Source organism: Microcaecilia unicolor, chromosome 1 (assembly GCF_901765095.1).
Source record: "Microcaecilia unicolor chromosome 1, aMicUni1.1, whole genome shotgun sequence".
Classification (NCBI taxonomy): domain Eukaryota; kingdom Metazoa; phylum Chordata; class Amphibia; order Gymnophiona; family Siphonopidae; genus Microcaecilia; species Microcaecilia unicolor.
In genome coordinates, this window is record NC_044031.1 from 164,719,862 (window position 1) to 164,744,575 (window position 24,714).

The 24,714-nt window shown below is 45.3% G+C and overlaps 1 protein-coding gene across 9 annotated transcripts in view; it reads left to right on the forward strand.

Annotated features, from left to right (window-relative positions):
* The window catches only part of MPP6 (membrane palmitoylated protein 6), a 251,026-nt gene that overhangs the window by 123,743 nt on the left and 102,569 nt on the right, over positions 1 to 24,714 (forward strand). For all 9 annotated transcript variants that reach the window (XM_030201982.1, XM_030202000.1, XM_030201991.1 and 6 more), the window contains 2 exons: positions 12,357 to 12,509; positions 20,567 to 20,794. In XM_030201982.1, the coding sequence (XP_030057842.1) occupies positions 12,357 to 12,509; positions 20,567 to 20,794 (381 nt within the window). The remainder of the gene's footprint in view (positions 1 to 12,356; positions 12,510 to 20,566; positions 20,795 to 24,714) is intronic.

The window sequence follows — 24,714 nt, forward strand, 5'->3', positions numbered from 1 at the left end:
CTACAGTTTGTGCCCTGATCACAGACTTCTACGGTCTGTACCCTGATCATGGCTGGACAGATTCAGCTTCAGTAACTGTCCAGTGTCGGTCAGACTTCTATGGTCTGTGCCCTGAAAATGGCAAGGACAAATCAAGATCAGTTATACTTATGCATACCTTATACTATGAGTGTGTCTTTTTGGGCAGACTGGATTGATCATACAGGTCTTTATTTGCTGTTATCTACTATGTTACTATATTATTTAAGTCTGCCTTCCTGCTTGTCCTTTTTTTTAATAAAGAAGTCCAGTTGCATCTTACAGACTAATTCCATTTTTTAATTCACATTTTAGTGTTGGTTATTTTTTCTGACCAGCTGTTCATTCTAAGGGCTAGACTACATAGTAACGTAGTAGATGACGGCAGAGAAAGACCTGTATGGTCCATCCAGTCTGCCCAACAAGATAAACTCATATGTGCTACTTTATGTGTATACCTGACCTTGATTTGCATCTGCCATTTTCAGGGCACAGACAGTAGAAGTCTACCCAGCACTAGCCCCGCCTCCCACCATCGGCTCTGCCACCCTTTCTCCGCTAAGCTTCTGAGGATCCATTCCATCTGAACAGAATCCCTTTATGTTTATCCCACGCATTTTTGAACTCCGTTACCTTTTTCATCTCCACCACCTCCCGCGGGAGGGCATTCCAAGCATCCACCACTCTCTCCGTGAAAAAAACCTATGGAACTTTGGAAGGCTAAGTGCTTTGAAAATATGCCTCATGGTTATATATGCGTTCCAGAACACAGGCTTTTAGTGCTACATGGAGTGCTTTATTTTATTAAAATAGTCCAGCTATGATGAGATGAGCCAATAAACCTTTGCGTCATCAGTCATGTAAAAATTTCAATCAGTTATGAGTGAAGACTTCCAGTGATAGTTATCTTGCCAAAGATTTCTCTCATTGAGCACAAAATGGTGGAACTCCATTTCTAGAGAAGTGAGACTTATAAAGAATTACTTGACCTTTTGTAAATTCCTGAAGGCTTTCCTTTAAGTATATAAATTGCCATACTGGGACAGACTGAAGATCCATCAAGCCCAGCATCCTGTTTCCAACAGTGGCCAATCTAGGTCACAAGTACCTGGCAAGATCCCACACAGTACAATATATTTTATGCTACGTATTCTAGAAATAAGCAGTGGATTTTCCCCAAATTCATTTTAATAATGTTCTATGGACTTTTCCATTAAGAAGCCATCCAAACCCTTTTTTAAACTCTGCTAAGCTAACTGCTTTTACTACATTCTCTGGCAACGAATTCCAGAGTTTAATTCATCTTACCTAATATGTTTACTTCTCATGATCATTTCTGTATATGATAAGCTGTCTAATTGTTAGCCATATTGAACTGGATATGTATATTTGGATTATGTGGGATACAAGTACAGTACCAATAAATAAATAAAATGGTGGGACCTCACTTTTTAAACAAAGGTCAAATTCTGAATGATAGTTTTAGGATAGAAAATTGAATATGGTGAGATTGGTCATTTTCTAGTGCAATGCTTCTCAACCCTCTCCTGGAAGCATACCTAGCCAGTCGGGTTTTCAGGATATCCACAATGAATATGCACAAGGTAGATCTACATACAAGGGACCTCCATCATATGCATTAGATAAATTGGTATATTCATTGTGGATATCCTGAAAACCCGACTGGCTAGGTGTGTACCTCCAGAGAGGTCTGAAAAACACTGTTTTGGGTGCCAGGTTAACACTATATTGAGCCCTAGACAAACATATATTTGTGGGTCTCCTACCATGGATCCCTGTTTACTCCCCTCCTTCACAATCTGGCCCCCTCCCCATATATTACCTTTCCAGAAATAGCAGAGAAACGTGTAAAGCCTAGCCATGGGCATGGTAGTTTGTGAGTGAACATGGGGTCTAGGCAAGCAGATGCTTCAAATGGAGTGGCTTAATGGTTAGAACTGAAGAATGCTAAGTTAGCCATTTCCAGGCGGAATATGTTAGGCCAGTCCTGGATTTCTAACAACGGTATCCTGGTGCATTATGGTGCCTGCAGCACTAACTTGAAATGTGTGTGTTATTTTTTTTTCTTTTGCTAAATGTTTTGTTTTTCTCCGAGGACAAGCACGCCAGTTGTATTCTGAGAGCTGGGTGACATCATCCAACAGAGCCCAGTGTGGACGCCGACTAGTGAGATGATTATAGAACTTTCTAGCAGTTGAGGAGTTTAATTTGGCCGCAGTTCTTTTCTCAATGTCCAAGAAGACCCCAGTGACTTCAAAAGGTGCACCTAATGTAATCGAGTGATTGCTGTGATGGACCCGCACAATTGGTACATTTGGGTGCCTTAGGTTTGACCATGAACCTAACTCTTGTTCTCTCTGTTTGTAAATACAGTGGATTCCTAGCTGTGAGAATACAGTTGGCCTGCTTGTCCTCAGAGAACACTTGCTATAGGTGAAGCTTTGCTTTCTCTAAGGACAGCAGGGCAAGTATTATCACATACCCTCCCACCTCCCCTTGGAGTTGTATTCTTTAGTTTTCTTATTTGACCAAGAAGCAACCAGCACGTGTGGTGGGATGCTGCTAGAAAGTTCTATAATAATCTCGCTAGTCAGCATCCACACTGGGCTCCATCAGATGACATCACCCAGCTGTGAGAATACTTGGCCTGCTGTCCTCGGAGAACATCTGCTACAGGTGAGTAACTCTGCTTTATTGCTATGTATGTTTTAGGTGGAATATAAGTTGTTAAACAATAATAATAATTTCAACAGTTAGAATTGGGGACTGCAACTAGCACACTGAATGGGGTTGTAAATTCAAAAATAGGGCTGGCCAAAAGGAACTTAGTAACTTGGCAGCAATGGGATAAGAACCAGGAATCTTGGACAAGTCATTTTCACCCTCCATTGCCTTTGGTACAAACCAGAGATGCCAAGGATAGACTGCCCCAAAGAGTGAGATTTACAGGCATAGTGTTTGAGGTATAAATTTACTAAATGTTACATGTAAATAAAGTCTCACAAATGGAAGAAGCAAAAGAACAAGCTTTCTTTGGTGCTTCTGGAAGGATATAGGTGAGTGGGGGCAGTATTGGGACAGTTTTTAAAGGAATCAGTTTGTGCTCAGGTACACTTGTACCAGTGGACTTCTCCACATCACCCCAGATTTTCAAAGGGAAACTCGAGAATGTCTCTACCAGATGCACAGAAAAATAAGTACACATACACACAGGCACCTTTTTTTTTTTACATTTGTACCCCGCTTTCCCATTCATGGCAGGCTCAATGCAGTAGGCAATGGAGGGTTAAGTGACTTGCCCAGAGTCACGAAGAGCTGCCTGTGCCAGGAATCGAACTCAGTTCCTCAGTTCCCCAGGACCAAAGTCCACCACCCTAACCACTAGGCCACTCCTCCACTCTTGAGACTCTTGAGACACAACCTCAACCCATATATATACGCCGATGATGTAACAATATACATCCCTTTCAAACAAGACATTAAAGAAATCTTCAATGAAATCAACCAAAGTCTACACATCATGAACACCTGGGCAGTTACTTTTCGCTTGAAACTAAATGCAGAAAAAACTCAATGCCTAATACTCACTTCCCAGTACAACACGAATGAATTCACTGCTATAAACACACCAAAACTAAACTTTCCAATCTCAGAAACGTTAAAAATCCTTGGAGTCACTATCGACCGCCACCTAACACTCGAAACTCATGCAAACAACACAACCAAAAAGATGTTCTACTGCATGTGGAAACTGAAAAGAATAAGACAATTCTTCCCAAAATCTGTCTTTCGCAGCCTAGTGCAATTCCTCGTTCTCAGCCATCTGGATTACTGCAACTCACTATATGCAGGTTGCAAAGAGCAAATACTGAGAAAACTCCAAACAGCCCAGAATACAGCAGCCAGACTCATCTTCGGAAAACCAAAATATGAAAGTGCAAAACCCTTACGAGAGAAGCTACACTGGCTCCCACTCAAGGAACGCATTACTTTTAAAGTATGCACATTAGTCCACAAAATCATTCACGGTGAAGCCCCAGCCTACATGTCTGATTTAATAGACTTACCACCCAGAAACGCCAAAAGATCATCCCGAACTTTCCTCAACCTCCACTTCCCTAATTGCAAGGGCTTGAAATACAAGGCGCTGCACGCGTCAACTTTTTCCTACATGAGCACGCAGTTCTGGAATTCACTGCCGCGCAACCTGAAAACGATCTACGAGCAAACCACCTTCCGCAAACTACTGAAGACCCATCTTTTCGAGAAAATTTACGGAAAGAACCAAAACACATAAAGCCACACTCACTGTTCAATAATGCATCATTACAGCCACTCTGAATTCCCATCCCCCCTAACCTCACCTTCTCATCCCCCGTAATCTCACCACACTCATACCTTTACTCACAGAAAATGTATACCAAATGCTTTCCTGTCATTATATATTGCCCCTTTTATTTTCCCGTTGGTTCCTTCCAATGTATTGCCCCTTTTAGTTTCCCGTTGTTTCCTTTCCAATGTTTCAATGATCTTTTCCATCGTTATATTCCTTAATGATACTTGACTTTGTCTCGCATAACTCCTCACAATGTAATCCATAACTGAGTTGTAACAAACTGTATTTCCAGCTTTCATAGCGTATTGTAAGCCACACTGAACCCGCAAAAAGGTGGGAAAATGTGGGATACAAATGCAATAAATAAATAAATAAAATATGCATGCACTGTCATTCCTCATACCCTTACACATACACACCTATGCACTGTTGCTCTTGAGACATGTGCACACCCACATTCTGTGTGCTGCTGTTCAAGGGCTCATTAATTCAGTGCCCCATCCCCCAAACAGTTCAGCCCATTATTGTAATTCAGCCTGCAGTAGCCCCCTCACACTTCCCCACCCCATCCCCATTCCTCTTACCTTTCCCCTTCCTGCCCAGGACACTCACTAGTTCTTCTGGCTCTCTGAAAAGTCCCTTGCACAGCTCAGTGTCCCACAGCATTTGCAGCTTACCCCTGCCCTCCCTCTTTTGACTAGAGCAGTTTTCCCATTGGCTTGACCCTACCACAGTATCTGTACTAGAAGTCAGTGGGGAGCATTGAGAGCTATAGAGGGCTAATCTCTGAAAAATATCTAAACACTTCAACCATCCTTCTGCCTTCCAGGTAGTTAATTACTAGTAAAATGCTGCAGATAATCAAAACAGTTGGAAATGTAGCCTACTGAGTCCTCAGCATATCTGACGGTGCCCTCCTAAACTTTTGGGACCTAGACACCTGCCTAGTATGCCTATGCCTCAGTCTAGACTTGATTTTTTTTTTTTTGAAGTTCTGTGGTTTCTGATACAAGGTGATTTCATTGATTGGAGCTTTTTTTTTTGTATTTATTTATTTCTCCGAGGACAAGCAGGCTGCTTGTTCTCACTGATGGGGTTGACGTCCTCGGCAGCCCCCTCCATCGGAAAGTTTACTAGCAAAGGCCTTTGCTAGTCCTCGCGCGCCCATGCGCACCGCGCATGCGCGGCCGTCTTCCCGCCCGAAACCGGCTCGAGCCGGCCAGTCTTCTTTCGTCCGCGCTCGGTACGGTCGTGTTACGCCGTTCGTGCCCCAGAGAGTCGACCTCGCGCGTCCTTTTCGACGTGTTTTTTTGCTGTTTTTCCTTGAAAAAGTTCGGGAAGCGCTCCGGTAGTGTTCCGGAAGACCCTTTCGGGTTTTCTGCCCTTCCCGTATTTCTCAGTTTTTGCCCCGTAAGTTTTCTTTCGTTGTCGGGGTAGGCCTCTTTGGCCTCGGTCGAGATTTTTCTCCCTCTAAATTTTGGTGCTTCAATTTTCGCCATTTCGGCTTTTGATTTCGCCGGCGTGATTTTTCCGCCCATGACATCGAAGCCTTCCAGCGGCTTCAAGAAGTGCACCCAGTGCGCCCGGGTAATCTCGCTCACTGATAGGCACTCTGCGTGTCTTCAGTGTCTAGGGGCCCAGCACCGCCCTCAGAACTGCAGTCTGTGTTCCCTGTTACAAAGGCGGACTCAGGTAGCGAGATTAGCCCAGTGGAACGTTTTGTTCTCGGGCTCTTCGTCGGCATCGGCACCGGAGGCATCGAGTGCATCGACGTCGTCAGCGTCCGGACCATCTTCCTTGGCTGCCGCTTCATCGACTGCATCGAGGCATCGAACCTCTGCATCGGCGCCGAGGCATCGGGCGACTGCATCGACGTCGGTGGTACCGAGACTTCGTCTGCTGATGTCGTCGGACGGAGGTGCATCGTCAGGAGTGCAGGTGAGGGCTGTCCATTCCCCTGCTGGTGGCGGTGAGCCTTCGGGTGGGTCTCCTCCTACCCTGAGGGCTCCTGCGGTACAGCCCCCCCGGGATCGACTTCTTCGGTCTCGGCCCCGAGGAAGCGACGGATGGATTCTACGTCCTCCTCGTCGGTGCCGGGGAGCTCCGGTGACATGCTTCGGAAGAAGTCGAAGAAGCATCGACACCGGTCTCCTCCCCATGTCGGTACCGAGAGCTCTGGGTCGCCGAGGGATTCGGCACCCGGCAGGCATCGGCACCGAGAGGACCGCTCACCCTCTGTTCAGGAGGTGTCGATGCGCTCCACTCTGGACAGCCCGGAACAGCCTCCTCGCCCGGAACAGGTTCTGACGTCGACGCCTGCATCGACCTCGCAGCCTTTCTCTGCAGCCGCTCTAAACGAGAGCCTCTGGGCCGTTCTCCCAGAGATTCTGGGAGAGCTGTTGCGCCCTACCCCTCCGGTACCGGCGGTGCTTGCGCCTCCGGTACCGTCGAGCGTGGCGCCGGCTGGCCCATCGCCCGGGTTGAGGTCCCCGACGTCGGTACCGCGTGCGGTGCCGACAGCGGCCACCTCCCAGGAAGGCTCCCCGACTACGTCGGCGGAGGGAGCTTCGCCGATGCGGGCGAGGGAGTCTACCTCTCGACGCCCCCACCGTGGACGGGGTTCCACCGAGTCGAGTAGGGCGAGGTTGCAGACGCAGGTTCGTGAACTTGTGTCTGACACCGAGGGTGAGGCCTCGTGGGAGGAAGAGGAGGACCCCAGATATTTCTCTGATGAGGAGTCTGAGGGTCTTCCTTCTGATCCCACTCCCTCTCCTGAGAGACAGCTTTCTCCTCCCGAGAGTCTGTCTTTTGCTTCCTTTGTCCGGGAGATGTCTACGGCCATCCCCTTCCCGGTGGTTGTGGAGGACGAGCCCAGGGCTGAAATGTTTGAGCTCCTGGACTATCCTTCTCCACCTAAGGAAGCGTCCACTGTTCCCTTGCACCATGTCCTAAAAAAGACATTGCTTGCGAACTGGACCAAGCCACTAAGTAATCCCCACATTCCCAAGAAGATTGAGTCCCAGTACCGGATCCATGGGGACCCAGAGCTGATGCGCACTCAGTTGCCTCATGACTCTGGAGTTGTGGATCTGGCCCTAAAGAAGGCTAAGAGTTCTAGGGAGCATGCTTCGGCGCCCCCGGGCAAAGACCCTAGAACCTTAGACTCCTTTGGGAGGAAGGCCTACCATTCTTCTATGCTCGTGGCCAAGATCCAGTCTTACCAGCTCTACACGAGCATACACATGCGGAACAATGTGCGGCAGTTGGCGGGCTTGGTTGATGCTCTTCCCCCTGAGCAAGCCAAGCCTTTTCAGGAGGTGGTCAGGCAGCTGAAGGCGTGCAGAAAATTCCTGGCCAGAGGAGTTTATGACACTTTTGATGTTGCGTCCAGGGCCGCTGCTCAAGGTGTGGTGATGCGCAGGCTCTCATGGCTGCGTGCCGCCGACCTGGAGAATAGACTCCAGCAGCGGATTGCGGACTCGCCTTGCCGTGCGGACAACATTTTTGGAGAAAAAGTCGAGCAGGTGGTAGAGTCTCTCCACCAGCGGGACACCGCATTCGACAAGTTCTCCCGCCGGCAGCCTTCAGCCTCTACCTCTACAGGTAGACGATTTTTCGGGGGAAGGAAGACTGGTCCCTATGCTTCTGGTAAGCGTAGGTACAATCCTCCTTCCCGACAGCCTGCGGCCCAGGCTAAGCCCCAGCGCGCTCGCTCTCGTCAGCAGCGTGCGCCTCAGCAAGGCCCCGCGGCTCCCCAGCAAAAGCAAGGGGCGAGCTTTTGACTGGCTCCAGCAGAGCATAGCCGACATCCAAGTGTCAGTGCCGGGCGACCTGCCGGTCGGGGGGAGGTTGAAAGCTTTTCACCAAAGGTGGCCTCTCATAACCTCCGATCAGTGGGTTCTCCAAATAGTCCGGCAGGGATACACCCTCAATTTGGCTCAAAACCTCCAAATTGTCCACCGGGAGCTCAGTCTTACAGCTTCCAGCACAAGCAGGTACTTGTAGAGGAACTCTCCGCCCTTCTCAGCGCCAATGCGGTCGAGCCCGTGCCATCCGGGCAAGAAGGGCTGGGATTCTATTCCAGGTACTTCCTTGTGGAAAAGAAAACAGGGGGGATGCGTCCCATCCTAGACCTAAGGGCCCTGAACAAATATCTCGTAAAAGAAAAGTTCAGGATGCTTTCCCTGGGCACCCTTCTCCCCATGATTCAGCAAAACGATTGGCTATGCTCTCTGGACTTGAAGGATGCCTACACACACATCCCGATACTGCCAGCTCACAGACAGTATCTGCGATTTCAGTTGGGCACACGCCACTTCCAGTACTGTGTGCTACCCTTTGGGCTCGCCTCTGCGCCCAGGGTGTTCACAAAGTGCCTAGCTGTGGTAGCAGCGGCACTTCGCAGGCTGGGGGTGCACGTGTTCCCATATCTCGACGATTGGCTGGTGAAGAACACATCCGAGGCAGGAGCCCTGCAGTCCATGCAGATGACTATTCGCCTCCTGGAGCTACTGGGGTTTGTGATAAATTACCCAAAGTCCCATCTTTCCCCAGTGCAGAAACTCAAATTCATAGGAGCCCTGCTGGATTCTCGGACGGCTCGCGCCTATCTCCCAGAGGCGAGAGCCAACAACTTGTTGTCCCTCGTCTCGCGGGTGCGAGCGTCCCAGCAGATCACAGCTCGGCAGATGTTGAGATTGCTGGGCCACATGGCCTCCACAGTTCATGTGACTCCCATGGCCCGCCTTCACATGCGATCTGCTCAATGGACCCTAGCCTCCCAGTGGTATCAGGCCGCTGGGGGACTAGAGGACGTGATCCACCTGTCCACGAGTTTTCTCGAATCCCTGTATTGGTGGACGATTTGCTCCAATTTGACTCTGGGACGTCCCTTCCAAATTCCTCAGCCACAAAAAGTGCTGACCACGGATGCGTCTCTCCTGGGATGGGGAGCTCATGTCGATGGGCTTCACACCCAAGGAAGTTGGTCCCTCCAAGAACGCGATCTACAGATCAATCTTCTGGAGTTGCGAGCGATCTGGAACGCTCTGAAGGCTTTCAGAGATCGGCTGTCCCACCAAATTGTCCAAATTCAGACAGACAACCAGGTTGCCATGTACTATGTCAACAAGCAGGGGGGCACCGGATCTCGCCCCCTGTGTCAGGAAGCCGTCAGCATGTGGCTCTGGGCTCGCCATCTCGGCATGGTGCTCCAAGCCACATATCTGGCAGGCGTAAACAACAGTCTGGCCGACAGGTTGAGCAGGATTATGCAACCTCACGAGTGGTCGCTCAGTTCCAGGGTAGTGCGACAGATCTTCCAAGCGTGGGGCACCCCCTTGGTGGATCTCTTCGCATCTCGAGCGAACCACAAAGTCCCTCAGTTCTGTTCCAGGCTTCAGGCCTCCGGCAGACTAGCATCGGATGCCTTCCTCCTGGATTGGGGGGAGGGCCTGCTGTATGCTTATCCTCCCATCCCTCTGGTGGGGAAGACTTTGTTGAAACTCAAGCAAGACCGAGGCACCATGATTCTGATTGCTCCTTTTTGGCCGCGTCAGATCTGGTTCCCCCTTCTTCTGGAGTTATCCTCCGAAGAACCATGGAGATTGGAGTGTTTTCCGACCCTCATCACACAGGACGAAGGGGCGCTTCTGCATCCCAACCTCCAGTCTCTGGCTCTCACGGCCTGGATGTTGAGGGCGTAGACTTTGCCTCTTTGGGTCTGTCAGAGGGTGTCTCCCGCATCTTGCTTGCTTCCAGGAAAGACTCCACTAAGAGAAGTTACTTCTTCCATTGGAGGAGGTTTGCCGTCTGGTGTGACAGCAAGGCCCTAGATCCTCGCTCTTGTCCTACACAGACCCTGCTTGAATACCTTCTGCACTTGTCTGAGTCTGGTCTCAAGACCAACTCTGTAAGGGTTCACCTTAGTGCAATCAGTGCATACCATTACCGTGTGGAAGGTAAGCCGATCTCAGGACAGCCTTTAGTTGTTCGCTTCATGAGAGGTTTGCTTTTGTCAAAGCCCCCTGTCAAGCCTCCTACAGTGTCATGGGATCTCAATGTCGTTCTCACCCAGCTGATGAAACCTCCTTTTGAGCCACTGAATTCCTGCCATCTGAAGTACTTGACCTGGAAGGTCATTTTCTTGGTGGCAGTTACTTCAGCTCGTAGAGTCAGTGAGCTTCAGGCCCTGGTAGCCCAGGCCCCTTACACCAAATTTCATCATAACAGAGTAGTCCTCCGCACTCACCCTAAGTTCTTGCCAAAGGTTGTGTCGGAGTTCCATCTGAACCAGTCAATTGTCTTGCCAACATTCTTTCCCCGTCCTCATTCCTGCCCTGCTGAACGTCAGCTGCACACATTGGACTGCAAGAGAGCATTGGCCTTCTACCTGGAGCGGACACAGCCCCACAGACAGTCCGCCCAATTGTTTGTTTCTTTTGATCCCAATAGGAGGGGAGTGGCTGTAGGGAAACGCACCATATCCAATTGGCTAGCAGATTGCATTTCCTTCACTTACGCCCAGGCGGGGCTGGCTCTTGAGGGTCATGTCACGGCTCATAATGTTAGAGCCATGGCTGCGTCGGTAGCCCACTTGAAGTCAGCCTCCATTGAAGAAATTTGCAAAGCTGCGACGTGGTCATCTGTCCACACATTCACATCTCATTACTGCCTGCAGCAGGACACCCGACGCGATAGTCGGTTCGGGCAGTCAGTTCTTCAGAACCTGTTTGGGCTTTAGGATCCAACTCCACCCCCCGAGGGCCCTGTTTGTTCTGTTCCAGGCTGCACTCTCAGTTAGTTGGTAAATTTTTTAGGTCAATCTCAGTTATGTCCTCGCCGTTGCGAGGCCCAATTGACCATGGTTGTTGTTTTGAGTGAGCCTGGGGGCTAGGGATACCCCATCAGTGAGAACAAGCAGCCTGCTTGTCCTCGGAGAAAGCGAATGCTACATACCTGTAGAAGGTATTCTCCGAGGACAGCAGGCTGATTGTTCTCACAAACCCGCCCGCCTCCCCTTTGGAGTTGAGTCTTCCCTTGAAGTGTATTGTCTTGCTACATACTGGACTGGCCGGCTCGAGCCGGTTTCGGGCGGGAAGACGGCCGCGCATGCGCGGTGCGCATGGGCGCGCGAGGACTAGCAAAGGCCTTTGCTAGTAAACTTTCCGATGGAGGGGGCTGCCGAGGACGTCAACCCCATCAGTGAGAACAATCAGCCTGCTGTCCTCGGAGAATACCTTCTACAGGTATGTAGCATTCGCTTTATTACATTTGTACCCTGTGCTTTCCCACACATGGCAGGCTCAATGCGGCTTACATAGTAACAATATAAAGAATTACAAAGTCGTAAGAAGAATACACAATTTGTGGTAAACGTAATATTAATGGGGTTAACAGATAAGTAAATTGAACATAGGAGGAATTGGGTGCAGAAGGAAAAGAGCGTTAGGAGGTAGGCGCAGGAAGATGGAAAGGAATAGATAAGTGATAGCAATAAGGATAATGGGAAGCATGGTCAATGTATAACAATAGTCAGTAAGAATCATGTGGGCAGGCTTTAGTTAAGTTGAATAGTTAGGGTAGGCTTTCTTGAAGAGATGTGTCTTCAGTGCTTTTCTGGAGAAGATTGCTGAAAAGATAGATGAAATTGGTGGAATTTAACTGAATTTGGAAACCAATATAGAGAATAGTAGTCTAATTTGCTGTTTTTGTAGAAATATTTCCAGGTAATTAAACAGACTTGAAAATAATTCTGAAGATGTATCCTCTGTCACTTTAGCATTCTCATAATCCTGTCTGTCCTCTGTCTAGGTTTTGATACCTTTTGCAGTAGTGTCTTATACAAGTGCATTTGCAGGTGGAAGCATGCACATGGTCACCAAAAAATGAGAAATAAGAAAACACGTTTCATCCTTGAATAAACATTTTAATAAATTTGGTTTTGCATGAACTAATATTGTTATTTTTTTTCCTTTTTTAGTCACTCTTGGAAACCCATGATGTTGTGGCATCAAAATGTTATGATGCCCCACCTGCTAGCCCAGAGATTAATGATACTTCAGTGAACAACCAGATTGCACCTGTTGATGCCATTCGTATGGTTGGTATTCATAAAAAAGCAGGAGAGCCCCTGGTAAGTAAAAAAAAAAAACAAAGGGGGTCTTTTACTAAAGATTAGCGCATGTTATCTGCAGCAGAGCCCGTAGGAATAAAATGGGTCCTGTGGCAGATTTACATGAGTTAATCTTTAATAAAGACCTCCTAAGGTTTCTATGGTCTCTATCATCTCTTTCCAAACTCCTCTTATGTGCTCGTTCCTGTTTTCTAACAATAATACAGTTCCAGCCACTGTCAAAGATTGTCACAACACTAGAAACTGAGCTCCTAGACATCTCCTGAAATTAAATATCAGCAAAACCAAGATGTTTTTGGCTGGGTTCCTCTCCTAACTCATTATCTAGCAAATCTGTAGCTCTTAAAGTTGGACCTGTGTCATTGGAACCGTCCTTAAAGGTTCTTTGAGTAACACTTGACCCCTTTCTGTCCTTTGATACTCATATCAATTTGTTAACAAAGAAAGTATTTTGGAAACTTAGGCAATTACGCTGAATCAGAAAATATTTGGGAATGACGGAATATGAAATAACTCAAATCATTATTCTCTCCCAGTTGGACCACGGTAACAACATATATGCCAGTTTCTTTGATAAATCATTGAAACGGTTGTAGACTTTGTAAACCTTGACAGCTAGACTGTTAGTTGCTAATGTAGGCATGAATTATATTCAGATTGTGTACCTTGATATTCAGATGGTTCAGCTCCATTTGACATATTCAAACTGGTGGCTTGTTCCCTAGCAACTACATTTTTTCATCAGAGAGATTGACTCTTCTTTTCCCCTCTTCAAAGGGCATAAGATATAAAAGGATTTTTGTTTTGGTCCATACTTATCAGCCAGCCAAACATTGACAAAGGTTACCTAAGGACATTAGATGTGGTTTTAATTACTTGAATGTTCGTTGAAAGTTAAAAACTTTTTTTTCTAAATTTCTGAGCAAATTTTATATCTGTGTCTGCAGTTTCTCTTTTATATGTTTATTCAATGATTGTGACATTACAGATCTATCTGGCTTTCTTTTTGTAAACCACAATAAACAAAGTTTCTGATAATTGTGGTATGTAAGTATCTTATTGCATTGTATTCCTGTTCCTGCTTAGTTTGTCTTCCTCTTCTCTGCTTACTTACTGATTTGGTTTCTGTCCTAATTTTTCTATAAAAATTGTCCTTGTCCATTGGCCACATTTCCCTTCTTGAACTATTTGATTTTTCTTTTACATTGCATCCATGTTCTTTACCATCTGTAGCATGGCCTTACTATGAATTTTTTCTGACTCCTGCCCCCCTCAATGTCTTATCTACCTCTGCTTCCTTTTCACAACGACTCGGGTACATCTTTAAATTATACTCTCTTTTTCTAATTCTTTTATAACACTACCAGTATCCAAATGTTCCTGCACCTAGACTTCAGTTACTTCCGAGCCCTGATGTTTTTCCTTGTGTTTTTCATGATCTACATTTTTTTTGTATGCAGATTCAAAACAGGGACTAGGAATTGTTTTTGTTAAATACAGACAAATCTTAATGTAGTAGCATTGAGTTGGGTTTATATAAACATTATCAATTGTTTGAAAAGTTCTAAATTGGAAAAATATAAACAGCGTTGTGCAGCAAATTGCAAAGGCTATGCATATTGGACTCCAAATAGCTAACCTACACCTCTCTCCCTCCTACCTGCTGCTTCAAACAGGGCTTGTGTTGTAAAGTGCACATATCCAGTGTATGTATATTCATGTTTTCATATTGCAAGTTTCTTTCTTTTTTGGTTAAATATTAATGAAACATGGTTTAGACAACAAAAAACTAAGGTAAGCTAGCTAAAGAAAATTTTAATTCTGGCACCTCGATCAAAAATAAAAATCAATCCCTAGGGCTTTATATACCAAAGTGTGACATGACTTCACAAAAATGTTAGGACATAAGAGTAGCCATACTGGGTCAGACCCATGATCCATCTAGCACAGTATACTGTTTTCCCAAACAGAGGCCAAGCCAGGTCCCAAATACCTGGCAGAAACCCAAATCGTGGAAACACTCCATATTACAAATCCCATGGCAAGCAGTTGCTTCCCATGTCTGTCTCAAAGAGTTACAGAGCTTAACTATTCGTTGAATGAACAAATATTTTCTCCTATTAGTTTTAAAAGTATTTCCATGTAACTTCCTTGAGTGTCCCCTAGTCGTTGTACTTTTTGAAAGAGTAAAAAATCAATTTACTTCTACTCGTTCACCACACAGGATTTTGTAGACCTCAATCATATCTCCCCTCATCTGTCTCTTTTCCAAGCTGAAGAGCCCTAACCTCTTTAGCCTTTTCTCATACGAGAGGAGATCTATCCCCTTTATCATTTTGGTTGCTCTCTTTAAACCTTTTCTATTTCCACTATATCTTTTTTGAGATACAGCAACCAGAACTGAACACAGAACTCAAGGTGCGGTCGCACCATGGAGTGATACAAAGGTATTATAGTATTTTCAGTCTTATTCACCATCCCTTTCCTAATAATTCCTAGCATCTTGTTTGCTTTTTTTTGGCCACTGCCACACACTGAGCAGAAGATTTCACTGTATTATCTACAACGACACCTGATTTTCTTGTGTGCTGCCCCCCAAGGTGGACCCTAACATCATCATAGTTGGACCCTATGATTTGGATTATTCTTTCCAATATGCATCACCTTGCATTTGTCCACATTAAATTTCATCTGCCATTTGGATACCCAGTCTTCCAATTTCCTAAGGTCTTCCTGCAATATTTCACAGTCCGCACATGTTTTAACAACCTTGAATAGTTTTTTATTATCTGCAAATTTAATCACCTCACGTGTCCTGATTTCCGTATCATTTATGCTGAGAAACATGATTAAGGGGCAGGGATTTCTACAAATGAGAAGGAGCCTTCAAAATAATATCAATAAACCAACAAGCAGACCTGCTGTTCTGAAGCGCTATATTGTTGATTAAAACAATCAACTGACATGGCTACCTTTTTGCCCACAGGGATAAAAACAATACATAAAAAAACACAAATATTAAAATCATACAATATACTTAAATAGTACAGATCAAAAATTCAAATAAATATTAATAAAACCAAGCAGTTAAACACTAATAATGAGGTCTAACATATAGACATATACATTTTAAACCATAAAAAAGCTTCACAAATGTCACAGTATGTGTATGTTCACTGTGTCTGCCACATGTGTGATCAAGTGATAAAATAAATAAGGGTAAAATCGAAGTGAAGAAAATCCACCATTGATGCATACTGAGAGAAATGTGTTCTGTAGATATATACAGTTTTAAGCAATAGTGACAAAATGGTATCTTAGTGAATCATTTGCAATACAGCTTATCATATTCAAAATTACAGCAAGAAGTGAAAATAAAATGCATGCTTGAAGCCAACCAAATGTATTCGTGCTCCCAGACCAAAATCAAATACCTGCATGCATAAAAAGTATAGTCTTAAAATCAAAAGGAAAACAAATTTATTTGGGATTAAAACAAAAGCTTCCCCAAATAGTTAGATCCAGTCCAAACACCCTGAAAAGGATAGTAAAAAGAAAAGGAAACTCCTTTTAAACCTGAACAAAACTACCAAGATAAACTAACACTTAAATCACTAATTAAAAATAGTTGGAATATAAAATGGATTCCATATACTTACAGACCAGCACTTCCAAGTCCAAAGGGGGAGCATTCCCACCAGCACTGTGCAAAAAAAGAATCTGCCATCTTTCAGCTGCTAACTAGATATGTACTATTTATGTATGTTTTTATGAGTTTAATATTTGTGTTTATGTATTCAGTTTTTACCCCTGACGCAGCCTGTGGGCGAAATGTGGCCACATCGGGTGATTGTTTTATTTATTTATTTGTTACATTTGTATCCTACATTTTCCCAATGTGGCTTACATAGTACTGGAGAGGCGTTTGCCGGCTCCAGTGAGAACAAATACAAAGTAATGTTGTGGTAGGATAAAGATCATGTGGCACAGCCACAATTAGGGAATCATACAACGGAAGAGTTGAGTTATGTCCATTACGTACTTTAGTTTTGTTGTGTCACAGAGATCAGGCATTTAGGTTGGATTGGCAGGGTATGCCTTTTTGAATAGATTAGTTTTTAGTGATTTCTGGAAGTTTAGGTGGCCGTGCGTTGTTTTCAAGGCTTTTGGTAGTGTGTTCCACAGTTGTGTGCTTATGTAGGAAAAGCTGGATACGTAAGTTGATTTTGTATTTGAGGCCTTTGCAGCTTGGGTAGTGCAGATATAGATATGTTCGTGTTGATTCTGATGTGTTTCTAGTTGGTAAGTCGATCAAGTCTGTCATGTATCCAGGGGCTTCACCATTTTGTGAACCAGGGGGCAGATTTTGAAGGCAATGCGTTCTTTGATTGGGAGCCAGTGTAATTTTTCGCGGAGGGGCTTTTCACTTTCATATCGTGTTTTTCCAAATATAAGCCTAGCTGCCGTGTTCTGAGCGGTCTGAAGCTTCTTTAAGGTCTGTTCCTTGCAGTGGTGTGCTGGTAAATTTTTAACAGGCTCTCTCCCCGGTCCACCTCTGCGCCCCCCCCCCCCCCCCCCCATCTACCTCTGCGCCCCCCCCCCCCCCCCCCCCCCCCCCCCAATTGCAGAGCTGGCTATACCCAGGGAGAGAGCCGGGTGGAGGGGTCATGCATTACTCTCTCTGGGAAAAAAAAATTTTTTAAATGCTTCCAAGTTCCAATCTAATTCAAATTTAATGTGGGATAAAATGCCATAAATAAGTCAATAAATAGAAACTCTGAACATTGAGAACCTGATTCCTATAACATGATGTCTGTTTTAGAAGCCCATTACCAGGAGAAAAAAAATCTCTGCAGGGTTAAATGTCATAAATAAATAGATAGATAGATAGAAACACTGAATGCTGAGCACCTGATCCTTATAATGACATCTGTTTTAATGGCCCTTTACCAGGAGAAAAAAGATCTCGCCCTCTGCAATAGGGCCTGGAGAATTGAATCATCGACGTGCTATAGACGTAATCTACTTAGATTTTAGCAAAGCTTTTGACACGGTTATTTTTATTGCATTTGTATCCCACATTTTCCCACCTTTTTGCGGGCTCAGCCACAGGAGGCTCTTAAATAAACTAGATGGGCTGAAGATTTGTCCCGAAGTGGTGAACTGGATTAGGAACTGGTTGATGGACAGACGACAGAGGGTGGTGGTAAATGGAGTTCGCTCGGAGGAGGGAAAGGTGAGTAGTGGAGTGCCTCAGGGATCGGTGCTGGGGCTGATTCTGTTCAATATATTTGTGAGTGACATTGCCGAAGGGTTAGAAGGTAAGGTTTGCCTATTTGCGGATGATACTAAGATTTGCAACAGAGTGGACACCCGGGAGGGAGTGGAAAGCATGAAAAGGGATCTGAGGAAGCTAGAAGAATGGTCTAAGGTTTGGCTATTCAATGCGAAGAAATGCAAAGTGATGCATTTAGGGAGTAGAAACCCACGAGAGACTTATGTGTTAGGCAGTGAGAGTCTGATAGGTACTGAGGGGGAGAGGGATCTTGGGGTGATAATATCCGAGGATCTAAAGGCGACTAAACAGTGTGACAAGGCGGTGGCTGTAGCGAGAAGGTTGCTAGGCTGTATAGAGAGAGGTGTGATCAGCAGAAGAAAGGAAGTGTTGATGCCTCTGTACAAGTCATTGGTGAGGCCCCACCTGGAGTACTGTGTTCAGTTTTGGAGGCCGTACCTCACGAAGGATGTTAAAAAATGGAAGCGGTGCAAAGAAAAGCTACGAGAATGGTATGGGATTTGCGTTCCAAGACGTATGAGCAGAGACTTGCTGACCTGAACATGTATACCCTGGAGGAAAGGAGGAACAGGGGTGATATGATACAGATGTTCAAATACTTGAAAGGTATTAATCCGCAAAAAAAATCTTTTCCGGAGATGGGAAGGCGGTAGAACGAGAGGACATGAAATGAGATTGAAGGGGGGCAGACTCAAAAAAGATGTCAGGAAGTATTTTTTCACGGAGAGGGTGGTGGATGCTTGGAATGCCCTCCCGCGGGAGGTGGTGGAGATGAAAACGGTAACAGAATTTAAACATGCGTGGGATATGCATAAAGGAATCCTATGCAGTAGGAATGGATCCTCAGAAGCTTAGCCGAAATTGGGTGGCGGAGCAGGTGGGGGAAGAGAGGTTGGTGGTTGGGAGGTGAGGATAGTGGAGGGCAGACTTACACGGTCTGTGCCAGAGCTGGTGATGGGAGGCGGGACTGGTGGTTGGGAGGCGGGAAATACTGCTGGGCAGACTTGTGTACGGTCTGTGCCCTGAAAAAGGCAGGTACAAATCAAGGTAAGGTATACACATATGAGTTTATCTTGTTGGGCAGACTGGATGGACCATGCAGGTCTTTTTCTGCCGTCATCTACTATGTTACTATGTATATAATACATGCTAGGGTGTCCCTATAACCAGCCCCTCTAAATGACACACTCAATATGATTGATAACAAATTACTACTCTATCTATGAAAAGTTATTCCATTACTATACTTCCTCTGACCTCTGTGTACATCTGTATGCTGCCAAAGCTGGCATGTTTGAAAATATAAGAGATATTGAATTAAAATGCTACCAACAATAAAGAATGACAACCTAGATGCAGCAGCTCATAAGTTTGCTTGATTTTGTTTTCAGTTTAACGGCGCAGGAAGGGGAAACAAACTAACTTAAATAGCTTCAACCTTTTTTTTTTTTTTTTACTTCATGCTGTCCTCATTCAAACCCAGCATCATCTCCCTCCTGCTGCTCCTCTGCCTACCTCTCTCTCAGCTTCCATTCCCTCTGGCCATTGTTCAAACATTACTTGTTCCAGCAGCTGTAACACGAGACGCTGCCTGATCCACCCCCAACTGTCTCTGCCGAGTGAATGTACAGCCCCGCTGATGCAACTTGCTGTGGGTGGGATCTAGCAGAGAAAAGGCTCCGGGTTGGTCAGGCAGTGGTGAGGGGGGGATGATGATCCTAAGGGACGACATGACCAGGTATGCTGGGAGCCTATGGGAGGGTGGGGGCTTGGGGAGGAGGGAGAGAGGAGGAGATAAAAAAAAAAAACAGATGCTTGTGTGCTTGCTGCCTGACTCCAACAACCGGCTCACAAAAATCATTAAAATTTATCAAGGGGCTCCAGCACACCACTGGTTCCTGCATCCCGCATAAATTCCATTGCAGTAGTCTAAGTGGCTTAGTACCATTGATTGAACCAGGTTACGAAATGTTTCCCATGGGAAGAAATGTTTCAAGCGTTTGAGTTTCCACATTGATACAGTGCTTCAGAACTGCTGGTCTGCTTGTTGGTTTATTATTACGCTTAGTTGTGGATTATAGCCTCTTGTTGTGCACTTCAAAATTATATGCTATGTGCCGGACAGAAGAGGGCCTTCAGCCACTGTCTACCAGGGATCAGAAGACCTTTTAAATCTGGCTACTGTGCAGAAAGGCTGAATTTAAAATTAAACATTTGACATGCTTTGCCACAGCTTGCAATGCACACAAGATTATGCCTAACCTCCAGCAAAGGGATGTAAATGAGCCAAGAACTCATTTACATCTGTAGCTAATTTTTTTAAATTTAACATTTATTGAAAATTTCAAAAGAGAAATTTAAACAATAGAAAAAAATCAAATAAATTAAACAAATGCTGTAAAAACAAGCAAAACCATCTTTTCCATATAATTATATCGTTGTGTAATTTCATTTAGTTCACTACTGGGAGAACAGTGAACACCAATAGAAAATAAAAAGGAAAAAATTGAAGAAAGATCAATAGCTTGTATCTGAATTTTGCAAAAATATATACGAACAGGTCTGTTCTCTTCCCTTCTATTTTAAAGTACAAATGATGTCTTTAACATTAGGCATGATTTGAATTCCAAACTGACTGGTAACAGACCAAAAATGACTTGAGTAGATATGCCTGTAACATTTTGGTTATCTGATTACAGTTTAGTAGTAGAATGAGGATAATCAAATAAGGTAAGCTAACTTTTTATTTTACTTATCCTAGGGTGTGACTTTTAGGGTTGAGAATAATGATCTAGTGATAGCTCGAATTCTTCATGGTGGAATGATAGATCGGCAAGGTCTTCTTCATGTGGGAGACATCATTAAAGAAGTCAATGGCCATGAAGTTCGGAACCATCCAAAGGAATTGCAAGACTTATTGAAAAGCTTTAGTGGTAGCGTCACTCTGAAAATTCTTCCTAGCTATAAAGAGACAACTACTCCTCAACAGGTCAGTAATATAAAATTTTCAGTGATGTGTTCCAGTATAGTTTGCTTGTAATATAAGACACCTGATAAAAGAGCTTGTTTAGATGTGTTTACAAGTTTTCTCCAAGGGCAGGCAGGATATGCAGTCCTCATAAGTGTTTGATCTCCTATAATGAAGGCTGGGCTGCAGAAATATAAACAAATACTCCCCCCAGATTGCTAGAGCAGTGCATTGTACATCTATGAGATTTCTGTTCTCAGCATCTTATGGGGCTACCTCAGGTCTTTCATTTCAAGTTTCAGGTTTATTCATTGTTTGATATACTGCCCATTGCCATATACATATCAGCACTTTACAATGCTAGATTAAATAAAACTAAAGAGAATAATAAGCAAAAATTAACTGAAATAAGTTATATCATTCAATAGAGAGAAAAAAAGACAGCCAAATAGTTGCTTTATTCTAGACTCCTACCCAGCACTAGCGGCTCCCAGAATTGGAACCCAACAATTGCCATTTTTCGCAGGTCTTTTACAAAATCTTATAAGGTCTTTCAGGTTTGTTAATCAATTTCATTCCATTTTCTCTCTTAAACTCCTAGACGTTTTTCCATAAGTGTTACTGTTTTCTTGATTCATTGCATGATTGCAAGTTGCATCGCACAGGTATTGGATGTAACTTTTTTAACACTTAGAGGTATGTTTACTAAGGTGCGTTAACGTTTTTGGTGCATGCCTGAAATTAGTGTTCACTAACCATGTAGGTGCTCATAGGAATAATATGGGTGCCTACACAGCACATGCTAAAAATGCTAGCATGCCCTTAGCGCTGCTTAGTAAACAGGGATGTTAGTTATTTTATTTTTGCATCAATTATTTTTCTTCTGTTATCTCAGAAACAGAAGCCCCCTGTAGGTTTCTGAAAGTGCAGGCAGCGTATCAACATAATGTCAGAAGCAGATATTTGGTGTTCCCCAACCTTAATCCCACAGAACTGGGGGAACTCTGTTACTACTACTACTCATCATTTCTTACATTCCAACATTAGGACCCTAGCACTCACTGCCTGAATGTTGAAAGGGCCTGATAATGTCACAAATCTTTTGTGGCTTCTAAAAAAGAGGTCCTTCTGTACATTCCACACAAAAACTACTTGAATACTATTTGGTATATCGGTCATGTTTAAAAACTGACTTGGGCTTCATCTCCATGTAGTTGACTTCTATTGCCACCATATGGAAAGTAAACACATCTCTTGATAGTCTTTAGTTTAGCATATGTTTGGCTTCTCTTGAAGGCTTCTGACCTCAGTGTGGTTCTGATCCAGCTGATAAACGTTTCCTTTGAGCCACTAGACTCCTGTGTGCTGAAGTGTCTCAACCGGAAAGTCTTACTTCTCCGAGGACAAGCAGGATGCTTGTTCTCACACGTGGGTCAACAACCACGTCAGCCCAGGAATCGGCATTTTGCAAGCAAAGTATAAAAAAGGTTTTGCCAGAGTCTTCTGGTGCGCGCACACTGCGCATTCGCGGACTGATTTCCCGCCCGTTGCGTGAACGCGTTCCTCAGTTTTCTTTTCTCCTCATTGAGGTGTGGTAGAGTTTTTTTCTGCGCTCCTCTAAGGCCCGGGAAAGTGTCTTCGTTTGTTTTGTGGCTTTTTGCCTTCTTTTTCAAATTCTACAATTTAAAAAAAAAACAAAACGCTTCCCTAGTTTCTTTATTTTTGCCCCTTTTAAAGTTTCCTTTCTTTTTGATGGTCGGGTTGTTCCCTTCTTTTTGTGCCCTTCATAACAGGCACAATCTCGTCTTTTGATTTTGCCAAAGCCGTTTTTCCTTCCATGTCATCAAAGACACCCAGCGGCTACAAACGTTGTACTCGGTGCAACTGGACCATCTCAGGTACCGATACCCATGCCTGGTGTATCCAGTGCCTTGGGCCCAACCATAGCCCAGCCGCTTGTAGTCTGTGTCTTCGTATGAAGAAACGGACCCAAGCGTCTCGAGAAGCCCAACGAGAAAAGCTTTTTGGGGCTCGGTCCAGTCCTTCGACTTCGACATCAGTACCGAGGCCGACATCGACTTCAAGGGAAGCATTGACGTCGGGAACAGAGGTAATGGCTGCTGAAAGACCTATTGCTGGGAGCAGTGAGGCATCAAGTGGGTCTCCACCTGCCTCAAGGCCTCCTGTTATGCAGGCCCCCGGGACTGACCTTCGTCAGACCCGGCCCCGAGGAGGCGTGAGAATTCCACGTCCTCATCGGTACCAAGGAGTCTCGATGACGGGAGTTGAGCGAAAGCGAAGAAGCACCGTCATCGTTCTCCTTCGGCACATGGTGCCGGGAGCTCCGGGGCATCGAGGGAACTGCCACCCGAGCAGCGTCGGCGTCGAGATGATCACTCCCTCTCTATTCAGGAGGTGCTGATGCGTCGGTCTTCTGGCAGCTTGGTACCAGCTCCTGAACCTCAACAGATTCTGCCAGCAGCTCCTTTACCGACCCCGCAGCCTTGTCCGATGGCAGCTCTCGATGAGCGCATCAGGGCCCTGCTTCCAGAGCTTCTGGAAGGATTGCTGCGCCAGTCTGCTTCGGTGTTGGGGGTGCATGTGCCTTCCGTACCATCTGCTGCAGCAGCATCTGACCCTTCGCCTATGGTGAGGTCCCCCGCTCAGTGTCGGCTGCCACCCAGTTCGACTCCCCTTCGTCGGTGGAGGAAGCTTCGCAGGAGTCCAGGCGGGTGTCGACTTCTCGGCACCGCCATCGAGGACGTTGTTCCTCGGCATCGAGGCAGGCTCAGTTTTGGACTGCTCTGAGGGATGTCTTTATTGTTTCAGTGGAGCCCATAGAAGAAATGCAGCATTAAAAGCTACGGTTACTTGATGGTTTAAAGAGACTATTTCTTCTGAGAGGAAGTGATGTCACAGTGCCAAGTGGCTGCCTAGCTTCTTAGCTCCCGCCCAGTCCTCACTTTGATCAGCTTAATCCTGCACCATCTGATCTCTTTGGTTGCCCTGTTTTGGGGATTTGGGCTGAGAAAGTACCAGCACCATGAATAAGACACAATCTTCTGCTAGAAAGGAGGAGGAGCACTAGTCAGGCCGACAGGCCGGTAAGGGTCCTCTCTGCCATGCTTCTCTGACACCTCTCTCCCCCTCCAACTTGGACTTGGCCCTTTTCCCTTGCTGATACCTGACCAGCTTCAACTAAGCAGGGAGTACCGAGGGAGCTGTGACAAAACCTGGTTGAGATTCATGCTGAAATTAAAACTTCAAAAGAAGAAATACTGGAGAGAATGGATACTATTAATGCTTACCTTCGTGAGCTGGGAGGCCGCATGGAGAACCTTGAGGTAAAGGTAGACGAGCATATAGAATTGCTCTCCTCTTCTGATTCGTGATTTGCACAACTATCGGCGAATTATGAGGCTTTCCCTTACAAAATAGATGATTGGAGAACCTGGGTGCCATAAGAATCTCCGGTTTCGTGGGCTCCCTGGGGGGGGGCACAGAGGACATGCCTGTGGTAATACATGCACTTTTCTCTACTCTTAGGCCTGGATGGTGACCATATGACTCTTCTTTCGGAGAGGGGCCATCGTTCAATGGGGCAGGCTACTGATAATCGGCCCCGGGACATATGCGGATAAAAATGTTTGTTGCAGAGGGCTTAGCAGGTCTCACTATTGGATTACAATGGTGCAAAGGTCACTGTCTTTCAGGATTTGTCTCAGTATATGCTGACTCAGAGGAGGAATATGAAACCAGTTTTGGATGTTCTGAATAAAGAGAAAATTAATTACTGTTGGGCCTTTCCTTTCTCCTTATGCTTTGTGGTCAGCGGCAAGTTGTAGCAGGCCTGTACCATTGTAGTGGCATGGAAGATTTTGCATGATGCTGGCCTGACTGTCACTGTGATGGCTCCTAGCTTTGAGGTGCCTGCCACTCGG